The sequence below is a fragment of the Dendrobates tinctorius genome, unplaced genomic scaffold (assembly GCF_039654945.1).
Source record: "Dendrobates tinctorius isolate UK_male_01 unplaced genomic scaffold, ASM3965494v1 ptg000004l, whole genome shotgun sequence".
Taxonomy (NCBI): Eukaryota; Metazoa; Chordata; class Amphibia; order Anura; family Dendrobatidae; genus Dendrobates; species Dendrobates tinctorius.
In genome coordinates, this window is record NW_027361672.1 from 38,926,820 (window position 1) to 38,949,051 (window position 22,232).

General features: G+C 42.6%; 1 protein-coding gene and 1 long non-coding RNA gene across 14 annotated transcripts in view; one reads left to right on the plus strand and one right to left on the minus strand.

The window, feature by feature from the left end:
* Positions 1–22,232, plus strand: part of LOC141083020 (uncharacterized) — a 169,510-nt gene that overhangs the window by 133,476 nt on the left and 13,802 nt on the right. The gene's annotated exons all lie outside the window — the stretch shown is intronic.
* The window catches only part of LOC141082965 (enoyl-CoA hydratase EchA19-like), a 112,966-nt gene that overhangs the window by 36,666 nt on the left and 54,068 nt on the right, over positions 1–22,232 (minus strand). For all 12 annotated transcript variants that reach the window (XM_073567134.1, XM_073567108.1, XM_073567071.1 and 9 more), the window contains one exon: positions 9,291–9,458. In XM_073567134.1, the coding sequence (XP_073423235.1) occupies positions 9,291–9,453 (163 nt within the window). In that variant the 5' untranslated portion in view covers positions 9,454–9,458. The remainder of the gene's footprint in view (positions 1–9,290; positions 9,459–22,232) is intronic.

Below are 22,232 nucleotides of genomic sequence, written 5' to 3' on the forward strand. Positions count from 1 at the left end.
ACATAATCATCTACTCGCAGGACATTTGAAAACTTGCTGATTGCTGGGGGTCCCACTCAGTAGTATGGATGTCTTAAAGCACCACTTCAGCATTTTTTTTTTATTGCACTGTTGGAGTGGTGCTTTAAATGTAATTCTCCTGCCCTGTCTGATACTCACCTGCTGACGCCTTCATCCTTTTCCAGTGTGAACCGCGTTTGTGTCCTTTCAAAAGTGACCAGCCGGTAGCTCAAGTGTTTCATGGAGCACCTCGGAGATCACTTTTCAATACAAGTCTATGGTAGCTCAAGTGTTTCATGAAAAGTGACCTCCGCGGCGCTCCATGAAACACTTGAGCTACCATAGACTTGTAGTGAAAAGTGACCTCCATGGCACTCCAATACAAGGCTATGGTAGCTCAATTGTTTCATGGAGCTCCGTGGAGGTCACTTTTCCATACAAATCTATGGTAGCTCAAGTGTTTCATAGAGCGTCGCGGAGGTCACTTTTCAATACAAGTCTATGGTAGCTCAAGTGTTTCATGGAGCGCCGTGGAGGTCACTTTTCAATACAAGTCTATGGTAGCTCAAGTGTTTCATGGAGCACCGCAGAGGACACTTTTCAATACAAGTCTACGAGAGCCTCATTCTGGCACTCAGACTTGCATTGAGCTCTTGTGACATAACTTCTGACTTCTAGCCAGTCAGAAGTTACTGTCACAAGATGGCACCGAGGGATCGGAGCGATACTGAATAACGGGGAAGACGCCGGAGGATGAGTATATGACTAGGGGCTTACATGTAAAGCGCCACTCCAGCGCTGAAAAAAAGAAAAAAAAAAAACAAACAGTGGTGCTTTAGATAAGTGAACTCATGCACTAAATGTCAGACATAATATAGTGCTAGTGCTTGCTATATAACAGGTTGTAGTATTACAGATGTTTTCTTGGAAAACAGAATATAAAAAAAATTGTAAGCGGATGAGAAATTAAGAATCTTCATAGTTTACTTAGTGTTAAAATTTTACTTTGGAACTGAGCTGTCACACACTGTCAAGTGACGTCCAGCTCCCTATTTCCTGCTACAGTGCATTCAAAGCACAGAGATTTGCTATCTGTGCTTTGAACAGAAAGTAGCTAGTCAGTCAAGGACAGCCTGCAAGTGCGGGGGGGGGGGGGTGTCAAGGCTCAGCCCTAAAAGCAAGGGGTGGGGCTCAGCCCTGAAAGCAAGGGGTGGGGCTCCCAGCATGCATTGAACTATGTCATGTTGGGCATGGCTTGTGATCCTGGCAAGTTGTGAGTGACTGAGAATGTATACCAGGAGTGAGAGAGCTGAAGACACGGGAGCAGTGCCGGCTCCACAGAGAATAATAATAATCTTATCAGGCAGAGAGTTTGGCCAGAGGTGATGGTGCAGTGCACTCCTGAGTACTAGATTGCATTAGATTAAATAAATGAATATATTAAATGACTCATTACTCCCCTACAGTACACTGAGCCTGTGTGGTACTAGTGTCAGCACCAGGAACATTACTCACGGCAGGAGAATCTCACTACTAGGAAAGTTAGCAAGAGAAAACATGTGGGTAGCGACTTATCCATCTTGAGACTGTATTGGAGTCTCAGGATGGTGCACTGTAGGTGGAGTGCGCACTGAGGGTGGGTGTGAGGCAGTTGTGGGACAGATACATCTTTGCCTGCAAGGAAATGTAGTGTAGAGGCACAGGAGAGAACAGAATGTAAACAACAACAGACCAGAAGGATGGCCGCAGGAGAGCTAAAAAAACAAATGAAAAAAAGATAACATGTGGTTTGGAGACTCCTAATAAAAGGACAGCCAGATTGTTTTTATTTATTTTTTTTTTTATGTCTGGAAAACCCTTTAAAAGACCTTGATAAAATAAAAGCCATATTGATACAGTTTCTGAGCATGATTTTGTGTATAATATCAAACCCCAGAGGTACATTTATAACAAGTATACATATATTAAGCAGATACAAAATTGGAACCCTTGTGACATATAACTACGTCAAACAAAAGAACTTTCTCAAACCAGCTGATCTCAAGATACCTCACAGCAGCTGCAACTCATTTCTAAATGGAAACAGATTAAAATATTGGCACTTTGCTAATGAAGTAGAATTAGAGAAGGGTGTAAACAAGAAAAGATCTTTTAATTGGAAAGTTATTGCACCAAATTCTGCCTTTTCCAACAAGATATATTTCACTACTAAAACACGACGTAAAATAAGCTAGCAATCACAAACCACAACTACTCTTTCACGTGAATACTAATATAAGGGTAAACTGTCCTAGGATATGCACACATTACGTTTGGGGTATATACTGAGAAAAAGCCCCTGACATTTACATCAAAAGGCTGAATTTAACTGATGGCGGTAGGCTAAAAGCGTGCTATTTTGGCCTCCATTGGTATGCGCTGGCAGGCCTTTTTTCAACTATACAAGAAAGAATCTGTTTTATGCAAAAGCCTATAACAGAAAATGTATATACCAATGTAAAAGCTTTTTACGAAAGGACAGCATGGATGATGTATGCCACTGTATGCTTATACATTTGTATATCTTGGAGAGCTTGTTGTGGGTACGGCACACATCAAGGAGCCTTCCTAACGTAGACCAATGACAAAAGGCATATGCAATATGTAATGGCATGTTGTATTATTACAGTACAGTAAATAGCTTGTCAGTTAAAAACTCTGCGGTCATCAATAAGCAATGACTGGTAATCTGCCCAGCTGGGCAAATTACCAGTGGGCCAATCAGTCTATAGGCAAACTGCTTTGGGGAAGTAGAAACTGTACTGATAATGCCTGCCCTGCATTATCGGTGCAGCTTTCTGGGTTAGAAGGACCCATGACATCATGTGCACATGACCAAGAGTTCTTCATCCCGCAGGAGTCTGCTGAAGAACTAAAATGGCATTTATGGGACAACCCCTTTAATAAAGTGATCCGCTAAGACTATCTAACAAGTAGTATATAAATAGCCATCCGAGGAGAATGGGTTAAATATGATTTCACCAGTGATGTCACTTTGTTTGCATTCACAACAAACCCTTCTGAGCAGGTCTTTCAAGAAATCAGTGGCCAATTATCAATGATTTCTTTCCACAGATGAAAAATGTAGGATGTGAAATAATAAAAACAAGATTCTTAGGAAAGTTTAACCTTAATAGCTTCCCAGCTCAGCGCTCTGACTTCCTGGTCATGTAACAAAAGGTGCAAGGCATATTTTCTTTGCAAATACCGAAAAAAGGAGCCTGTATCTCAGTATGAACCAAAGTGATGGAAGAACATGGAAACTTACACTTGGCCCCTTTGCGAATACGTCAGAATGACTACTGGAATTAGTGTGTTTAGGGTAGAATTACAGCTCCTGATGGCAAACCATTTTTTTGAGACAACTCAGCTCACATTTTTTGTAAAATTGAAGCTTAGCAGAGTCAAAAACTGACTACAGCATTTCATGAGCTGCTTTTAATGAGGACATGGAATCTGGTCCTTTCTGCTTTATCAGCTTTACTACTGAACATGACACCAAATCCCAACTACTATAAGTAAAAGCGCTAACATTTAGTCCTATACAGTGGGTACGGAAAGTATTCAGACCCCTTTACATTTTTCACTGTTTCATTGCAGCCATTTGGTAAATTCTAAAAAGTTCATTTTTTTCTCATTAATGTGCACTCTGCACCCCATCTTGACTGAAAAAAACAGAAATGTAGACATTTTTGCAAAATTTATTAAAAAAGAAAACCTGAAATATCACATGGTCATAAGAATTCAGACCCTTTGCTCAGACACTCATATTTAAGTCCCTTGCTGTCCATTTCCTTGTGATCCTCCTTGAGATGGTTCTACTCCTTCACTGGAGTCCAGCTGTGTTTAATTAAACTGATAGGACTTGATTTGTAAAGGCACACACCTGGATGTATAAGACCTCACAGCTCACAGTGTATGTCAGACCAAATGAGAATCGTGAGGTCAAAGGAACTGGCCAAGGAGCTCAGAGACAGAATTGTGGCAAGGCACAGATCTGGCCAAGGATACAAAAGAATCTCTGCAGTACTCAAGGTTCCTAAGAGCACAGTGGCCCCCCATAATCCTTAAATGGAAGAAGTTTTGGACCATCAGAAGTCTTCCTAGACCTGGCCATCCAGCCAAACTGAGCAATCGTGGGAGAAGAGACTTGGTGAGAGAGGTAAAGAAGAACCCCAAGATCACTGTGGCTGAGCTCCACAGATGCAGTAGGGAGATGGGAGAAAGTTCCACAAAGTCAACTATCACTGCAGCCCTCCACCAGTCAGGCCTTTATAGCAGAGTGGCCCAATGAAAGCCTCTCCTCAGTGCCAGACATATGAAAGCCCGCATAGAGTTTGCTAAAAAACACATGAAGGACTCCCAGACTATGAGAAATAAGATTCTATGGTCTGATGAGACGAAGATAGAACTTTTTGGTGATAATTCTACAATGTGCTATTTCAGTTTTTCTTTTTTAATAAATTTGCAAAAAGTTCTACATTTCTGTTTTTTTTCCAGTCAAGATGGGGTGCAGAGTGTACATTAATGAGAAAAAAAATTATTTTTTTATTTACCTAATGTCTGCAATGAAACAGAGTGGAAAATTTAAAGGTGTCTGAATACTTTCCGTACCCACTGTATATACAATTATTTTGTAGGCATTAAGTCATTTCTATTATTTTATATATATAAAAAAACAAATTTATTTTACTATTATTTATATACGTGCAACATTTTCCACATTGCTGTGCACAAATCATCATTCACAAATTCTAAATTTCCAAATATCAAAAACATACCAGGGCACAATATTCTGAGTGTGACTGGGTGTAGGAATTGTAGGAAATAAGAATATGCATATTAAAAGGGTTATATTATTATTATTATTTTTTTTTTTTTAAACGGCCTTTGATTCGATCTCATGGTGACTTGATGGATGAATGAACTGTAGGAAGATCAATCTTGTGCAAGCCTAGATAGCTCCACCAGGGTCTTCTAAGACATTATCTTGAAAGCATCAAGCCATCCGGTTGCTGGTCTTCCTCTTCTCCTTGTTCCGTCTATTCTTCTGACCATAAAGTCCTTCTCCGGTGACTGCCGTCTTCCTATGATGTGCCCAAAGTAGGCAATCTGTAGCTTGGTGATCCATGCTTCAAGTGACATGTCTGGTTAGATTTGTTCCAAAATTGGTTTGATCTTCTTATATCCATGGTATTAACAGCATCCTTCTCCAGCATCACATTTTGAAGGTGTTGATACTTCTTCTGTCCTGCTTCTTTATAGTCCAGGTTTCGTATCTGTATGTTACCACAGAAAAGACCAAACTATGTACGAGCCGTGTCTTTGTCACTAGTGAAATGTTCCTTCGATTTGAAGAACTTATCCAGTGACTTCATTGTTGACTTGCCCATCGTTTTGGGTAGACTGAAGCCCTTTACAACTTCCAGTTTGTAACAGTGCATCTCAAATGTGTTCCGGTCCCACACCGCTATGTCTTCATAGCCTATGAATAAGCCCACAGTGGTCCCAAAGCCTCTTAGCTTCCTTTTATATGTGGGAGGCATCAGGTCACCTCTGCAGCCAGTCACTGGCCACTGCTTGGCCTTAGCAGTTATATTCTATCCAAGCTGGAAGGACAAGCTAAGAGACTGATTCTTATGACTCAAGTGGAATGTAACCGCTACAGACAATCACTGTCGCCCGAAGCCTGACAGATGAAGAAGCCAGGAGACTGTCTAGACCGGCAGCTGGAGGAAAGGCAAGGGGTCTCGTAGTTGCGTGGTTTTATTGTTTTCTTTTTTATGGCCCATTTTCAAACTAATGAAATAAAAACAAATATTGGATGACTCCTTTTTCTTATTGTATTCACGACTGTTGGATCACTCTTACTTAATTGTACACCGTAGACCACAATTACTTTATTAGCAATCCAAAGTGAATCTGAATTTTTTTGACATGCACAAAAACTTTGGAGAGCACATTTTTGTGCATGTATGAAAAAGATGAACACTGCCAGGACAGAGACTAGACAATGTCCACCAGCTTCCTTCAAGTGAACAGCTCCATCGGGGTGTCCCTGGGAATACGGTTTTTCTGTGACTAACAGAAACCCTAACAATATGCTCAGCAGAGAGCACTGTACATGTGTGTACCTAGGAAGCAGGCAAACCGCCCTGCTTTCTATTATATCAGTGAAAGAATTACACAATCTAATGCCTGAAATATTTAGAGATGGAGCTCAAAACTGCATACACGAAGTGCAATGGTTACACTGACACCTAGTGGTGAATTATGACAAACGCGCCTTCAATAAAACTCCCAACCTTTATTAAAAAAAACGATTAGAATTTGAGGATATTTCACTTAAATTGTACTAGAAGAGCAAGGCAGATTCCCCGACTGCTAGCACTGCTTTTACTAGGTGGACATGATATTGAGATAGTACTGTTAGTGCTAACTATATTGATTCCCTGACTGCTAGCACTGCTTTTACTATGTGGACATGATATTGAGATAGTACAGTAAGTGCTAATTACATTATCAAGAATGTACTAAAATGATTTCTAACTTTCATAAATTATAATTGCACAGCAACAATGGTCACACAACAACAGTCCCCATATAAGTCAAGGGTCTGAAGATACTTCTTACTTGTCTGTGAATTGCTGTCGCACAAAAGTTTTACAGCTTTGACTTAGCTGTAAAGCCTGCAGACTAAAAGTATGTGCACCCGATGTCTTCCACGTGGAGTCAGCGTGAGAAAACCCTGTGTAATCGTCCAATAAAATGAACATGATGCACAGCAATGTAGAAACGACGCTGCTGTGCACACGTCCTGCCTCACGTCAGGTCTTTTACCTGCTTTAGTGTTTGGAAACCCTGAAGTGGTTAAAAAAGTGACATGCTCATTCTTTGGGGGGCTTCCGCTGGGAGGCCTCCAGCTCTCTAAACTTCACAGTATAGAGTAATAGACGCCAGTGGTAGAGCCGATGAGAGAATGCCAACAAAACTGCCGGAGAAATGACAGCCTGCACTCTCCAGAAGTGGCTTTGCCTGTGAATACTCGGCGGTGTCCAACAGACACAGTGAGCACATAGCCTTGGACCAATTTCACAGATCAGGGTTTTTTCATACGTGAAAAATAGTCGGAGTTTTTTGCACGGTTTTATTATCTGTGTGTCAGTGTTTACAATCCTTGTTGCATCCATTTTTTTTTTATTGTATGAAAAAAGTAAACTTGGCTTTCCCTACACGTTAAACAGTAAAATCTGGACAGCACATGGATGTCATTTACAGTATGTACCATGCATTTTCCTTTACGGGTCCACTGACTCACATTGCCAAGTTTGATCCATAACACAAATTAAAGTAGAGAAAGCCTCAATTTTCTTTTTTCAGACAATTGGTCCACAAAAAATTAGGACATGTGAAATAGCACAGTGATTGTATTAGGTCTATGACTTATCTGTAAAAATAATGGATAGCACAGGTTCCAAAAAGATGATGGGTGAAACTAAGAATAGTAGGAGGAAATAATAAAGAAGCACAATATACATATTTTTTATGATAGATGTGTCTTTTTCACCCATGTATTAAGTAATAGCCTGTATGAATATTCCCCACAGCACAGGGTCGGACTGGCCCAGCGTACACCAGTGCATTCCGTTGTGGGCCCTTGAGCAGGATGTACAGGGGGCCCGCTGCAATAGTTAAAGAAGTCGGCGGCTGACGAGTGTGTGCCTCTTGCAGGCAACGCATGACAGTGACGATAGACGCACTCGCATGAGCCACCTGCCTCTGCTAGGTCGGCAGCTATTTTATCACGAGTGGTGGTAATATGTGGTCTGGTCATGATGTGGTGGTATTTCTCCCTTGTATATAGTAGTATTCGGTCACTATGTGGTGGTAATATGTGGTCTGGTCACGGTGTGGTGATATTTCTCTCTTGTATGTAGTGTTATTCAGTTACTATGTGGTCTGGTCACGGTGTGGCGGTATTTCTTCCTTTTATGAAGTATTATTCGGTTACTATGTGGTCTGGTCACGGTATTTCTTCCTTTTATGTAGTATTGTGATTCGGTTGGTCAAGTCACGGTGTGGTGGTATTTCTCCCTTGTATGTGCTATTATTAAAAGAGGCCCTTTAATGCAAACTATCGTAGTTGTACATCGCAGTTATAGGGTTTGCATAGTAAATGTGCAGGAGACGCCTGTCTTGTACAGTCGATGCTCCACTATAACATGAATAACGGCTAACTGATATTTGCTTATAGCTGTAGGATGGACCCCTAGAGTCAATTCCCCCTGTGGGCCCCAGACACCTTAGGGTCCCATTTCACATAGCGACGCACCAGCGATCCCCACAACGATACGACCTGGTAGGGATCGCTGGTGCATTGCTACATGGTCGCTAGTAAGCTGCCAAACAGGCAGATCTCTTCAACGATGCACCAGCGATCCCGACAACGATACGACCTGGTAAGGATCACTGGTGCGTTGTCACACAGCAGCTATTCTGAACTATTCCAGCCTGCGTCCCTTAGTTCTGTGTCGCCAATGAGGTCGCTTATCAGCGTCAAACACAGCGATTCGCGCTGGCCAGTGGGACGCCGACGATGAAAAAATGGCCCAGGACATTTGAGCACGATCAGCGATATCCAGTGGGGGGGGGGGATTGGGCGGTCGCCGCTATGCATCAAATGTAGCGAGATCGCTGTTGCGTCACAAAATCGGTGACGCATCAGCGATCTCGCTATGCGAGACGGGGCCTTTAGTCTGACCTTGCTACAGCATGTACATCCTTTATCTGACTGGCACTTTTTATTAACCTTATAATTGTCCCATTGCCTTAGAGATGAGCAAATCATAACTTAAAAGTTAGGGGTTCGTACCAGACAGTTATGGAAGTCATGGAAGTTCGTTGCAAAGTTTAGGGTTCAGCGACAAGAGAGAGAAAAACAAAAGAAAGAACTCTATTAAATTAGCGAAGTCACAATGTTGCTGATACATGTGGACTAAAATTAGTTTCCCACATAGCTCCTAGATTACCTGTAACTCACATTCAAAGTCCATCTCCTCAGTAGCTGCTTCCTAAATGTTGCAGTGTCTTTCCACAGCAACATAATAAAATCAATCGCCAACAATCTGCTTAGTGCAAAATTAATTTGTAAAGGGGCCGACTAAAATAGATGTATATTAAAAAAAAAAACAAACTAAAACGTACCCTTATCAATATGAGGCTTTTTTATGTTTTAATAAATTAACACTCACCTAATCCATGGAGAACAGCCGCTGTTAGGGATGGATCCTTCTCAAATTCATCAAATGCCTTTACAAGCAGGGATGCCGTCTCAGGATTTACAGCATTTCTGGCTTCAGGTCTGTTAATGCCAATTGTGAAAATAGTTCCATGTCTTTCTGTAATTACATTCATATTGCCTGCAAAAAAATAACAGGAACAGAATAAAATGAAAATGAACACACAAACATTTGTCTTCTTTATCATGTAAGAGGTTCACTGGTATTATGCTGGAGGGAAGATATCACTGAAGCTAACATCATTGAAACATATTAACCTGGAAGTTTGCTCCAGCATGTTATGTGCTGAGAGGGGTTAATCGGCCATGACATGGCCAGGTTTTTTCACCATATCTTTGTCACGATACGTAATGACCAAACGGGGAGGGGGGGGTTAGTGGGTGGATGGCACAACACACACAACGGGATGGAAATGGGGAGAGGAAGCTCCTACTGATAGGGAAATGAGGGATGGACACCTCCTGCTCAAACCTGAGCCTGATCTTGTACTCCTCTAACACCCTAAGTGGGTCCCCCCCGCCATCAGTAACATTGTCCCTCGCTATCACATAGCACTGCCCTGGCTAGTGCACTGGCCGGCAAGGGCGCTAGCATCACCACTGCAGATGGAACAACACAGGTGACAGTGACAAACACGAGACAGATGAGGAAAAAACACCAAACTTAGCATGACAGCCTCCTCTGCTGCAAAGCACCGCACAGCAGAAGAAAGGCACCCAGACCACGGACTCCACAAAACCAGCTGACACACCACAGCAGTGAGAGGGCTCCTTTCTCCAGGCTTGGTCAATACAGATTGCTCTATCACCGACAGTCAGCTGATGCATCAGGCCAGCAAGAGAAAGTGACATTAACCCCCGCTGGTCTGAAAGGAAAAAAGCTACATTTAAATCATCGTGGAACCAGAGCTGCCACAAATCCAAAAATGGATCGTGACAATCTCCACCCTAAGATGTGGCCCATGAGGTAAAAAATGTAGCCTCTGGACTAATGGAGTGTCTGCTCTGAAGCTGAACCCTGTTTTCTGGGCGGGCGAACCCTGCAGCTATACAGACTTTTTTGAGTGCTGTTTGTTTATGCCAACAAGGTTGAATATGCCTATTTTGTTTTGGAATGGTTTATGATACACGTTTTAATAAACCAGCTGAAGATTTAAATGAAAAGCATTCTTCTAACTACCTCATTAAGCTGCCGAGTGAGCTGATCTACCACAATTATTATCTTTAAATATGGTTGAGGTTCAAAGATGTTTTGGGGTTGCTTGCTGCCTCTGGTACTGGGTGCCTTGACTGTGTGCATGGCATCATGACATTTGAAGATTGCCAAAGGATTTGGGGTCGCAATGTAGTGCTCAGTGTTAGAAAGCTGAGTTTGCTTAATAGGTCATGGGTCTTCCCAAATATACTTCAAGTAGCACCCAGAAATGGATGGAAACAAAGCGCTGGAGAGTTATGAAGTGGCCAGCAATGAGTCCAGATCTAAATCCCATTGACCACCGGTGGAGAGATCTTATAACTGCTGTTGGGAAAAGGCACCCTTAAAATATGAGCAAGGTGTAAGAAGCTTGTTGATGGTTACAGGGAGCGATTGATTGCAGTTATTTATTCCAAAAGGTATGCAACCAAATATTAAGTTGATGTTGCCAGTAATTTTGTCCGGCCCATTTTTAGGGTTTTGTGTGAAATTCTGTCCAAGTTGCCTTTTTTCTTATTTTTTATGTGTTGTTCTACACAAAAGAAATAAACAGCTGTATAACAAAACGTGTAATTGCACTCATTTTCTGGGAGAATTACTTAATTTTCTGGCACAATTTCAAGGATGCCAACACTTTCGGCCATGACTGTAATTGTGATCAGATTTTCTTTTAATAGCCTTGAATAATAATAATAATAATCATCTTTATTTTTATATAGCGCTAACAAATTCCACAGCGCTTTACAGTTTGCACACATTAGCTGAATGGGATATAACATTATAATAATTATATATATATATATATATATATATATATATATATATACACACACACACATACTCTGATCTGCAGAAACATACTGTAAGTTCATTCATACGAGGGGCATTCATTAAAGATTTTCCCTGACCCACTTCTATTTATCACAGGATCCTGAAACTGCACATGTGTAATGACATAATTCTCTATAGGTTACGTGCCAATTTGCAACTCAGAACTGATAACGGTCTTGATTTTACAGGTGCTGAAGTGGTGTGATGCTTGATAATGGACCCAGTGGAATACAGAACAGTCATCAAGTTCCTTGGCCGCATACCAAAGGAGACATTTGATGACATAAAAGAGGTTTATGGTGATGATTCCCGATCATATGATGTAGTCAAGAACTTGCATTGTCAGTTCAAATGTGGTTGAACTTTGGTGCAAACAGCTCCAATTCCAGAGCGACCCCACTCTGCTATTGATAAACAGCAAGTGTAGGTCACCATTGTGGAAAATCATGGCATAACCATTCGCCACCTAGCCCAAAATGTCAAGATTAGTGTGGGGTCTATGGAAAAAAGTCATCCAAGATCATCTTCACATGCATAAGGTAGCCGCTCGTTGGTTTCTCACTCTGCTCACACCTTTCCAGAAGATGGGAACGAGTCAAATGCTCTCAGGCTCTATTGACGATGTGCCATGGAAACCAGGAGGACTTTTTCAACAGACTGATCACACAGGATGAAAGCTGGGTCCATCGCTATGATCCTGAGACTAAAGTCCAGCCGATGCAATGGAAGCATCATGACTTGCCCCTCCAAAGAAGGCACGTGCTCAACCCTCGGCAGGAAAGGTCATGCTCACAGTATTTTGGGACCAGCACGGAGTAGTATTGATGGATTTCCTAGCAAAGGCTACCAAGATCACTGGGGCATACTATGCTTCAATGGTGCGGAAATTGCAGGAGGCTATCAAAACCAAGAGACGTGGCATGCTCTCCAAAGGTTTCCGCCTTCTGCAAGACAATGCACCAGTTCACAACTCACATGTTGCATAAATGGAAGCATGCTCCTGTGGCTTTCTAATTCTATTGCATCCTCCTTATTCACCCGACCTCGCACCATCAGACTTCCACCTCTTTACAACAATAAAGAATTTTTCACATGATGAGATTCTGATTTCCAAAGTCACAATGTGGCTTTTGGAGGAACCTGTCGACTTCAACAAGCGAGGTGTTTACAGTTGCTTAAAGAGATGGGAGAAGTGTGTGTCCCTAGGTGGCACCTATGTAGAGAAGGACTAATAAGTGTGCCAAATTTCATTGCTCTCAGTCCACATCAGATGCGACATGCTAATGACCCTCGGCTCCTGCTCTGCTGCGAGTGGGAGCTGAGTGTCGTGCTACTGCGCTCTGAGCCTCCCACACATAGAGGGGATAGAAGCACAGCTGCAGAGGAGGCAGAGAAAGTCATTTCTCCTTCTCCTCCATTGCCGAGGTCAGCGTATATTGCACAGCACTCAGATGTTATCCGAGTGATGTGCGCTGTGTCACTCGCAGCCATAGACTTATATTGGTGTGAGTGAGCCGAGACTCGGCCGAGTCTCGGTGCCAATTGCAGCACGCTGCGATTTCTCTCGCATGTAGAATGCAGACAAGAAAAAAACGGTGATAGGCGCTGCCCCAAAGATTAACAGTGGTCCGAGTGCTATGCGATGTTTTATCACATAGCACTCGTCCGTATTCAACGCTAGTGTGACCCCGGTCTTAGAGTGCCTAGTTCATCCTAGATGTGGCCAAGAGACTCAATGCACATTCCTGTTACTGGGTTTTGCATGTCTCCTCCTCCCTCACTAATGACTGACAGTGCTGTCTCTAGGAAAATTAGTGCTGTCAATTACCACTGAGGGAGGTTGAGCAATAAAAACAAACAAAAAAAAAAAAATCAGGAGGCAGAACAGTGCACGGAGCATCTTGGCGAACCGTGCAGCCTAATTAGAATAAATGATTAAACTTCAGTTTCTGCAGAACGAAGACATTGATGAGGTCACTAAAGATGAAATTTAATAGGAGCTATATCACCTACAAGGCTAAGTGCTTAGTTTATACTGTCAGCATGGCCTAACAGACTCTAATTATAATAAACATTCATAATACATTTATTGACGCAAAATGAAATGAGTCTTTCCATCTTATTATATCACCCTTATTCCTTAATTCCTATGAAACGAAATACGACACAAGCTGTGCAATTAAAATAAAAATATGAGATATTAATATTATATACGGTAAGTTGGTATTGAACTTGCTTTTTAAATAGACACCACAGCTTTGGATGTCAACTTGTACTTTTGTCTTCATTCTTATGGTGTGTCTATTATAAAGATGTCACGACAGTATTTGTATTTATGGTTAGGTGGGGCCTTCAGAACGATGGAGACGAATCTGAGGCTTTCCAAGTAACAAATGGCGTAAGGCTATGAGCACACGCTGCGGATTAGTCTGCGGATTTGTATCTGCGGAACCACAGGTAAAATGACCTGCGGTTTTACCTGCGGATTGACCTGCGGTTTTCCCCTGCGGTTTATCACCTCTACAATGGAGGAGATGGTAAACCGCAGCAGAATCCACAAAAAAGAAGTGACATGTCATTTCTTTCTGAGAATTCAAAACCGCAGCTTTTCCGCAGTTAAAAATCCGCAGCATGTGCACAGCAGATTGTTAATCACATAGATTTACATGCTACTGTACACTGTCTGCAGAACTGCTGCAGATCCGCAGCGGCCAAAACCGCAGCGTGTGCACATAGCCTAAAACAAGGCTGTGTGCTTGCTCCAACCCTGTTCAGTATGCTATTCTCAGCAATGTTAAGTGATGCCTTTAACAACTGTAAAGATGGAATCCAGGTTAGGTACAAGACTGATGGCAAGCTATTCAACCCAAAATGCCTGAAGGCGGTTACGAAGGTGCATGAGACTGTTATCCTTGAATTCTTATTTGCTGATGACTGTGAACTTAACGCTAGCACGGAACAGCAGATGCAGCATGAAATGGACAAGTTTGCGACAATTTTGGTCTCGAGATCAACACTAGAAAAACCGAAGGCATGTATCAATCTGTTCCAAAGAAACTATACAAGGAGCCACATATCACGGTGAAGGAGCAAAACCTCAAAGCAGTCGATAACTTCACCTACTTAGGTAGCACACTCTCCCGTGAAGTAACCATAGATGCTGAGGTTAATAACAGAATTGCCAAAGCCAGTACCGCCTTCAAGAGACTGTGTAAGAACGTCTGGGAATGAAAGGGACTCAGACATACCAACAAGCTGAAGGTCTACTGCACGGTGGTCCTCATCACATGTTACTATGTTACGTCACTATGCTAGCGAGACCAAGACAGTCTACAGCCGGCATGCTAAACAGCTTAATCATTTTAACATGAGTTGCCTCCGCAGACTTCTCCACATTAGATGGCAAGACAATGTCCCAGACACGGCAATTCTGGAACAAACCAGGCTCTGCAGTGTTTACACTCTCCTGCTGAAAGCCCAAGCCAGGTGGGCTGGACATGTGGTCAGAATGTCTGACAGCCGACTACCAAAACAACTGCTTTATGGAGAACTGTGCCAAGGAAAGCGAGCAGTTGGGGAGCAGAAGAAGCACTATAAAGACTGCCTTAAGGCGTCCCTTAAAAACCTGGAAGTTAACATCAATGAATGGGAAGAGCTAGCCCTGGATCGTCCAGGTTGGCTAGGCAGGATCACCTCAGGAGCACGTGCAGCTGAAGACATGAAAATCTTGGACGCAAAAAGCGTGCTGACCGCAAGGCACAAGCAGAATCTAGTGTACTAACCATATCTACTTCCTTATGTCAAATATGTGGGCAAACCTTCAGGGCCTGGATTGGCCTCATTAGCCACCTCCGGACCCATAACTATTAATTCTCTTCTAACCCTGAAGCCATGGTCATCTTCAACTATGAAGGACGAACATCATCAGGTTGGGCCGTTATTGTAATGATGTCGCAAAAGTGACTGACCAGGTTAATCATAACTTTTTACTTGACAAAAATGACAAAAGCTGAACCAAAATTTTTCCAGATTTTGTCATTTTCATGGCAGTTTCTCCCTGCTCTGTTGGACTGGGTGTGGGCAGCTCATCTAATTTGTGAGGAGCTGAGGCGTTCTGTATGCTAGAAATCTGTCACAATGTAACAGTCTGGAGTAAGGGTGAGGGGCCTAAAACTCCCTGGAACTCTATCTATCCCTGTCCCAGGGGTACTGTTGAAGGTAGAGAGGCCTGCGTCTCCAACCTTACTATGTTCCTGTTAGACCCTAATCTGTTCCCTCCCCTACCCCATGAGGCATGAGACAGAATTATAAGAGAAACAAGACACAAAGAGATACAGGGGTAACTGAAAACTGCTATCATACAAAACACCAAAAATGGGGAGGAATAAACCAAATATGAATAGGGACAAGGGGATAAACTCTCAGAAACCTACTGCAAACAGAACTCTCCAGTGACTACTACCCACTCCAACTACACAGCTCAATACTTTTCCAGTAAGAAGATTATTTCACTGACAAGGAAGGAATGCCAGAGTCTGCATATGTAGAGTGAGGAAATTAATTAAAAAGCAGTTGCAACTGAGAAAACCCATGCTGTATGCTGTCAGCCAGCATGGAAAGAGTCCTTAACCCTTTCAGCACTGATGGAAAGGAAATCTATTTAAAATAGGACATGAATGCCACCGTCTCTAAAAAGAGGAACTTCAATTCATTACCCAGGGTGACCTTCTAATTCCAGGTCTCCCAGGGGGACATTACAAACTCGTGATAGAACTCCCCCGCCTAAGAGGGGCCACTAGACCATCGGGACCGGGCAGGATGGAAGGAACAAATTAGTTTACTGACATTAACCTCTGATGCCGGTACCCACATCCTCTACTTAGGACCATACTCCTTCTAGTGTACCAAGTATTGTGAAGAGCAGTGAACAATATGAGAATCCACATTTCTTGCCACTTGAAACTCCAAATTACCACCAACAATATCAAGTGGTGACGGCAAGCGTGAAGGCTCCTTAGGCGCTACGTATTTTTTCAGCAATGACCTGCGGAAAACTTTGTGGATTTTGAGACTTCAAGGACGCTCAAGACACAAAGCGACAACTGCAACCTTGTTAGGACCAATAAACCAAGGAAATAATTTAGAAGGAAGGAATTTTCAGTTTACTAGAAACATTAGACAACCATACTAATTAACACCCAGCTCTTGACTTGACAACCATTGCTTATCCGCCATGCATTTGTAACTGTCCCCCATGATTGTTGATTGTTCTGGACCCCTTGCCATACAGATGAGAGTGATGAACAAAATCGTTGCTCCCAGGAACCCCTGAAGACTCCTCTTTACTGAAGGTACAGAACTGCGGATAGATGCCATATGCACCAAATAAAAAAAAAAGACAAGCGACTTACCAGTGGACTCACTGCGATGATTGTTCAAAGCAAACTCAGCTAATGGTAAAAAAGATGACCAATCCCCCTGATTATCTGACTCAAAACACCTGAGGTATGTTTCCAAACTTGTTTAGATGTTCAGTCTGACCATTAGCTTGAGGATGGAAAAGGATAGATGCATCCCACAAACGAGAACAAAATGTACTCCAGAATTTAGAAACAAACTGGGTCCCTTGATCCGCCGCCACAGAGGGAATCCTGTGAATTTTCACAATCTCGATGACAAACATCTGAGACATCGTCTTAACTTTAGGAAGAGTAGGTAAAACAATTAACTGCACCATTTTACTAAACCTATTCACCAAAACTAAGATCTTACCAGAGGAGGAAGGAAGATCCGTACTAAAATCCATGGATAAATGTGTAAATGGCTGGTCAGGTATGGTTAATGGTATGAGACCCAGACGAACGAGTATGCGGTGTCTTCGAATGCACGCGACATTACAGGAAGACACAAAGTCGACTACATCCTGATGCAACCTTGGCCACCAAAAACAACGAGAAAGGAGGTCCAAGGTTGCTTTACTACCTGGATGACCAGCCAGAACCGAGCTATGACATGCCCTAACTAATATGGGCTGCTGGAGAATAATAACACAATAGGGTCTTATCCATTATAAAATGATCACTATGATCAAATTGTACTCACCAATTTGAACCAAAAGACAAGCTTATAGAGATATCCGCTGCTGCAGATCCATCGGTCCACTCATGATGTTGTGGTGCTCCTGATGAAGAAGTCTTGTACTTTGAAACGTGTTGAGTATAAATCCACAATTTAAGGGCTACATGGTCTGGATCCTGAATTATTCAGCAGCGCAGATTAAATCCACATTTACCCATTTTTTGTGCCCTTAAAACTTTGAGACACAGATACAAATGGTACAAATAATTTCCCTGAAGGATAAGCAAGAGCGTCTCACTGAGCCTTCAATACCTGTCCCTCCAACGCAGAACACAAAGCAGAGACTATCACCCCTTCTTATAAAATTGGGAAGGTCATCCAAACTACCAGCCCCAGTGAAACTCCGAGATAAAGCATCAGCTTTGATGTTCTTAATTCCAGGTCGGTAAGTGACAATAAAATTTACACTTGATAAAAAAAACAGAGACCATCTAGCTTGTCTAGGATTAAGACATATAGCAGACTCGAGATATAACAGATTTTTATGATCAGTAATTTGAATGAAAGGGTGGACTGCCCCCTCCAAAAAATGACGCCACTCATCAAAAGCCAACTTGATTGCCAAAAGTTCTTTATTGCCCACATCATAGTTCCTTTCTGCCGACGACAATTTTTTAGAGAAAAAGGTACATGGATGCCATTTCCCAGGGGACGAACCTTGAGACAACACAGCCCTGACCCCTACCTCAGATGCAACAGCCTCAAAAATATATGGTTGGGAAACATCGGATTGAATGAGTACAGGAGCAGTGGAAAAGCGTTTGTTCAAAGAAGAGAATGCCTGCTGAGCGCAGTCGGACCACCTCGAGCAGTGCGTACCATTCCTTCTCATGTGAGTGAGGAATTTGACAATCGACAAGAAGTTTTTTTATAAACTTGCGATAGTAGTTAGTGTCTTGGTTCCACCCCTCAGTGTGTCAGGGATGCACTTACTGACAGTTCGGCCGTCCAATCTGGTATAGGGGGTGATGAAGCTGTCAGTACTTTGATTGACAGCTTGGCCATCCAATCTGGTACAGGGCGTGCTGAGCTGTCAGTGTGTTGATTGACAGATCGACTATTCAATCTGAGACTGAAGCGTCGGCTGTCTCCAGGTGTTCATTATTTCAGGTAATTGCGATACTTTTTAACTGAGCTGTGTCTCCCAGAACTCTTCCAGACATACATTCAGTTTGTGAGGTTTGTGTTTTCCTGCGCCGTGAGTTCTGTATGCTTGATCTGTTGCCTGACCTTGGACTTCGTTCTGATCATCCGCTTGTTTAACCCCTTCAGCTCTGATCCTTTATCCTCCAGGTACTCTGACCTCAGAACGTTACCTGACTACGCTTTTGTCTCCTCCTTCTGTTTATGACGTACCCTCCTGGCTTCTGACCTTGGACTCCTTGACTACTCTGACTCACGGCTTGGCCATGAGAAGTGACTAGCGTCACAGTTAGCAAACCCCAAAAATCATTGCAACGCTTTTAGATTTTTTGGCAGATCCCATTCCAGAAATGCACGGACCTTATCAGGACCCTTTCAGAAACCTGCAGCAGACATTAGGAAACCAAGAACTGAACCTCTTGTACGGCGAATACACATTTTTCTAACTTGGGGTGCAGTTTATTATCCTGCAGAACTTGTAACACCTGCCTGACATGTACTTGATGCGACTAGAGATCAGGTGAGTATATGAGAATATCATCAAGATACACCACAACAAAATCTACTCACAAGGTGACAAAAAATGTTGTTAAAATGCTGGAAAATGGCGGAGGCATTAATCAAACCAAAAGGCATGACAAGGTTTTCATAATGCCCTTCAGGAGTGTTAAAGGCCGACTTCCACTCTTTCCCCTCCTTGATCCTAAATTCCTAAACATAATATAGGCTCCACTGAGGTCCAACTTAAAGAACCATTTTGCCCCAACAATCTGATTAAATAAGTTGGCAATGATTGGGAAAGGATACGGATCTCACTTAGTAATCCGATTAAACTCATAAAAATCAAAACAGGGACACAGGTCTCCATCTTTCTTCTCAACAAAAAGAACCTTTCCCCTACAGGCAAAGAGGAGGGTCTAATATGTCCCTTAGCAAGAGTCTCAGAGAGGTAACCCTTCATGCCCTGCCTCTCAGCGCCAGATAGATTGCATAATCTGGTCTTGGGTAATTTCGCTCCAGGAAGCAAGTTTATGGAGCTATCATACACAAGGTGGGAAGGCAGTTCCTGACACTTTTCTGAGAACACATCCACAAAATCAGACAAAAAAGAGGGTATAGTTTTAGAGGAACCAGTAGAAATGATGATACTCAGGCAATTACTTTTGTAGAAATCATTCCGCTTTACTATTTCACTGGATTGCCAGTCAATAACCGGATTATGCAGTTAGCCAGGGAAGACCAAACACAATAAGGGTAATGAGACCTTCCAAGATACAAGAAAGGAACTACCTGTGAAGAGCCACTATGCAAAGGTTCACAATATGCACTACATGCTTAAAATTTTCCTGACAAAGGAGATGCAGAGTCAATCGCAAATGTGGGTATGAACTTCACCAGTGTACTATAGGAAAGACCATAGTCCCATGCGAACTGAGCAACCACCATGTTGGCTTCCACCCCACTAACTAAACCATTACTTCTGCGGATAAGAAAAACTGAGATACACATGTGGAGAAGACATATACACCCAGGTTGTTATCCTCCACACAAACTGGAGTTAGAAGTTTTCCAGATGGCTTTTTGGTGCTGTGGTAAAGAAGGACATACCCCAATGAAATGACTCTAGTGTCACTAGCCCATTAACAAAACTCTGAGCAAAATTCCTCTGCCGGTTGGTCTTCCTGCTGGAGCTTAAGTAGCTTAGACTCCGCAAGGGGACATGGTCTGGATCATCTTACACAATGCCTAGCACTGCAAAAAAAAACATCAACCGACCAGAGAGACAGCGAGTTGGACGGAAGTGAAAAGGCCCAGGATTAAGGATCTCCTTGAAGGAGGGAAACAAACAATCCCAACCCGTTGCTCCTCACTCCCTGATGAACACAAGCCTATAATAAAGCTTGCAGGCTTCACAGAAAGCAATAAGTTTATCCCATCCCCGCAAAAACCTATCCAGGAGGGCCACCTGTGGTACTGACCAATAGTTTGCTGCTGCTGCTGGGGGACCCTAGATTGCAGGTCTGACAGTTCAAGCAACAGACCCTACAATTGTTTGGCAAGGACTGCAACAGGATCCATAACAAGATACAAAATATGGGGCTGGTGAAAATGTCACAATATGATGGTCTGGATTAAGGGTGAGGGGCCTAAAGCTGTCCCTGGAACTGGGATCCTAACTATCCCTGTCCCAGGGATACTCTTGAAGGTAGAGAGGCCTAGGTCTCTGACCTTACTATTCTCCTGTTAGACCCTAATCTGTCCCCTCCCCTCCCCATGAGGCATGGGACAGAAATGTAAGGGAAACAAGACACAAATACAGACAGGGGTAACTGAAAACCACTATCATACAAAACATTCACCAAAAATAGGGAGGAAGGTAGGGAAAGGGAGGAATAAACAAACCAAACGGGTATAAGGACAAGGGGATAAACTGTCATGAACCTACTGCACACAGAACTCTCCAAATGACTATTAACTCCAACTACACAGCTCAACACTTCCCAGAAGAAACAACAAAAAAAAATCACCAGTGTTAATGAATCAGGGCCATTTTTTAAGCCTATGTTGTGTTTTACTGTAGTGATGTTGTCTCACCTACAATAGTGTCACTGTCACAGTTCCACCCCACAGTGTGTCTGGGATGCAGATACTGACAGCTCAGTAGTCCTATCTGGTACAAAGGCTTGCTGAAGTGATCAGTACTTTGACAGTTCTGTCATCTAGTCCAGTCTGGCGATGGGGCGTGCTGAGCTGTCAGTGTGTTGATTGACAGCTCAGCCATCCAGTCTGAAACTGGGAGGTACTGGCTGTCTTCAGGTGTTCACTGTCTACGGTGATTGCCAGGCTACTTAACTGGGCTGTTTCTCCCAGATCTCTGCCAGACGTACATTCAGCTACTGTGTGGTTTGTTCCTCTGTGTCATGCGTTGTTTGTAGATCTTTCAATGCCTGACCTCGGACCTCGTTCTGACTATCCGTCTATTTAACCCCTTGTGCTCTGAGCCGCTATCCTCCTGGAATTCTGACCTAGGAACATTACCTGACTACCCCTTTGTCTCTTCCTTTTGTTTTTGACGTACCCTTCTGGCTTCTGACCTTGGACTCCTTGACTATCCCGACTCACAACTTGGCTGAGAAGTGAATCAGTGTCACACTCACCTAATGTATTCTTCCATTGTAGATAGTAAGTCCTCGCACACAGGGTCCTCACTATCATTGTACCTTACTAGATGTATTTAGTTATTATTCTTGTTTTGTGTTCTGGTCCTTGCCATGTTTTGCTAAAATGACTGATATGTACTGTAAACCCTGATATTAAGGGGAAAAAGAAAAGGTTTTCTTTCATTTGTAGGCTATGTTCTATATTTGTGGATGTCACAAAAGCCTGTGTACGTGTTCCCAAGCTGTATTATATTAAGATGATGTCTTATCGCCACCTAGTTTTTCTTGTTTTCTCTTTGGATTTCATTGTACTTTTACATTTTTGTATTTTTGTATTATTTTTTATAGCAAGAAGATGTAGTAGTGTTTATACAAGTGAGTGAAAGGCAACATTGGGATATGAGAATGCAGCTATAATACAACTGAA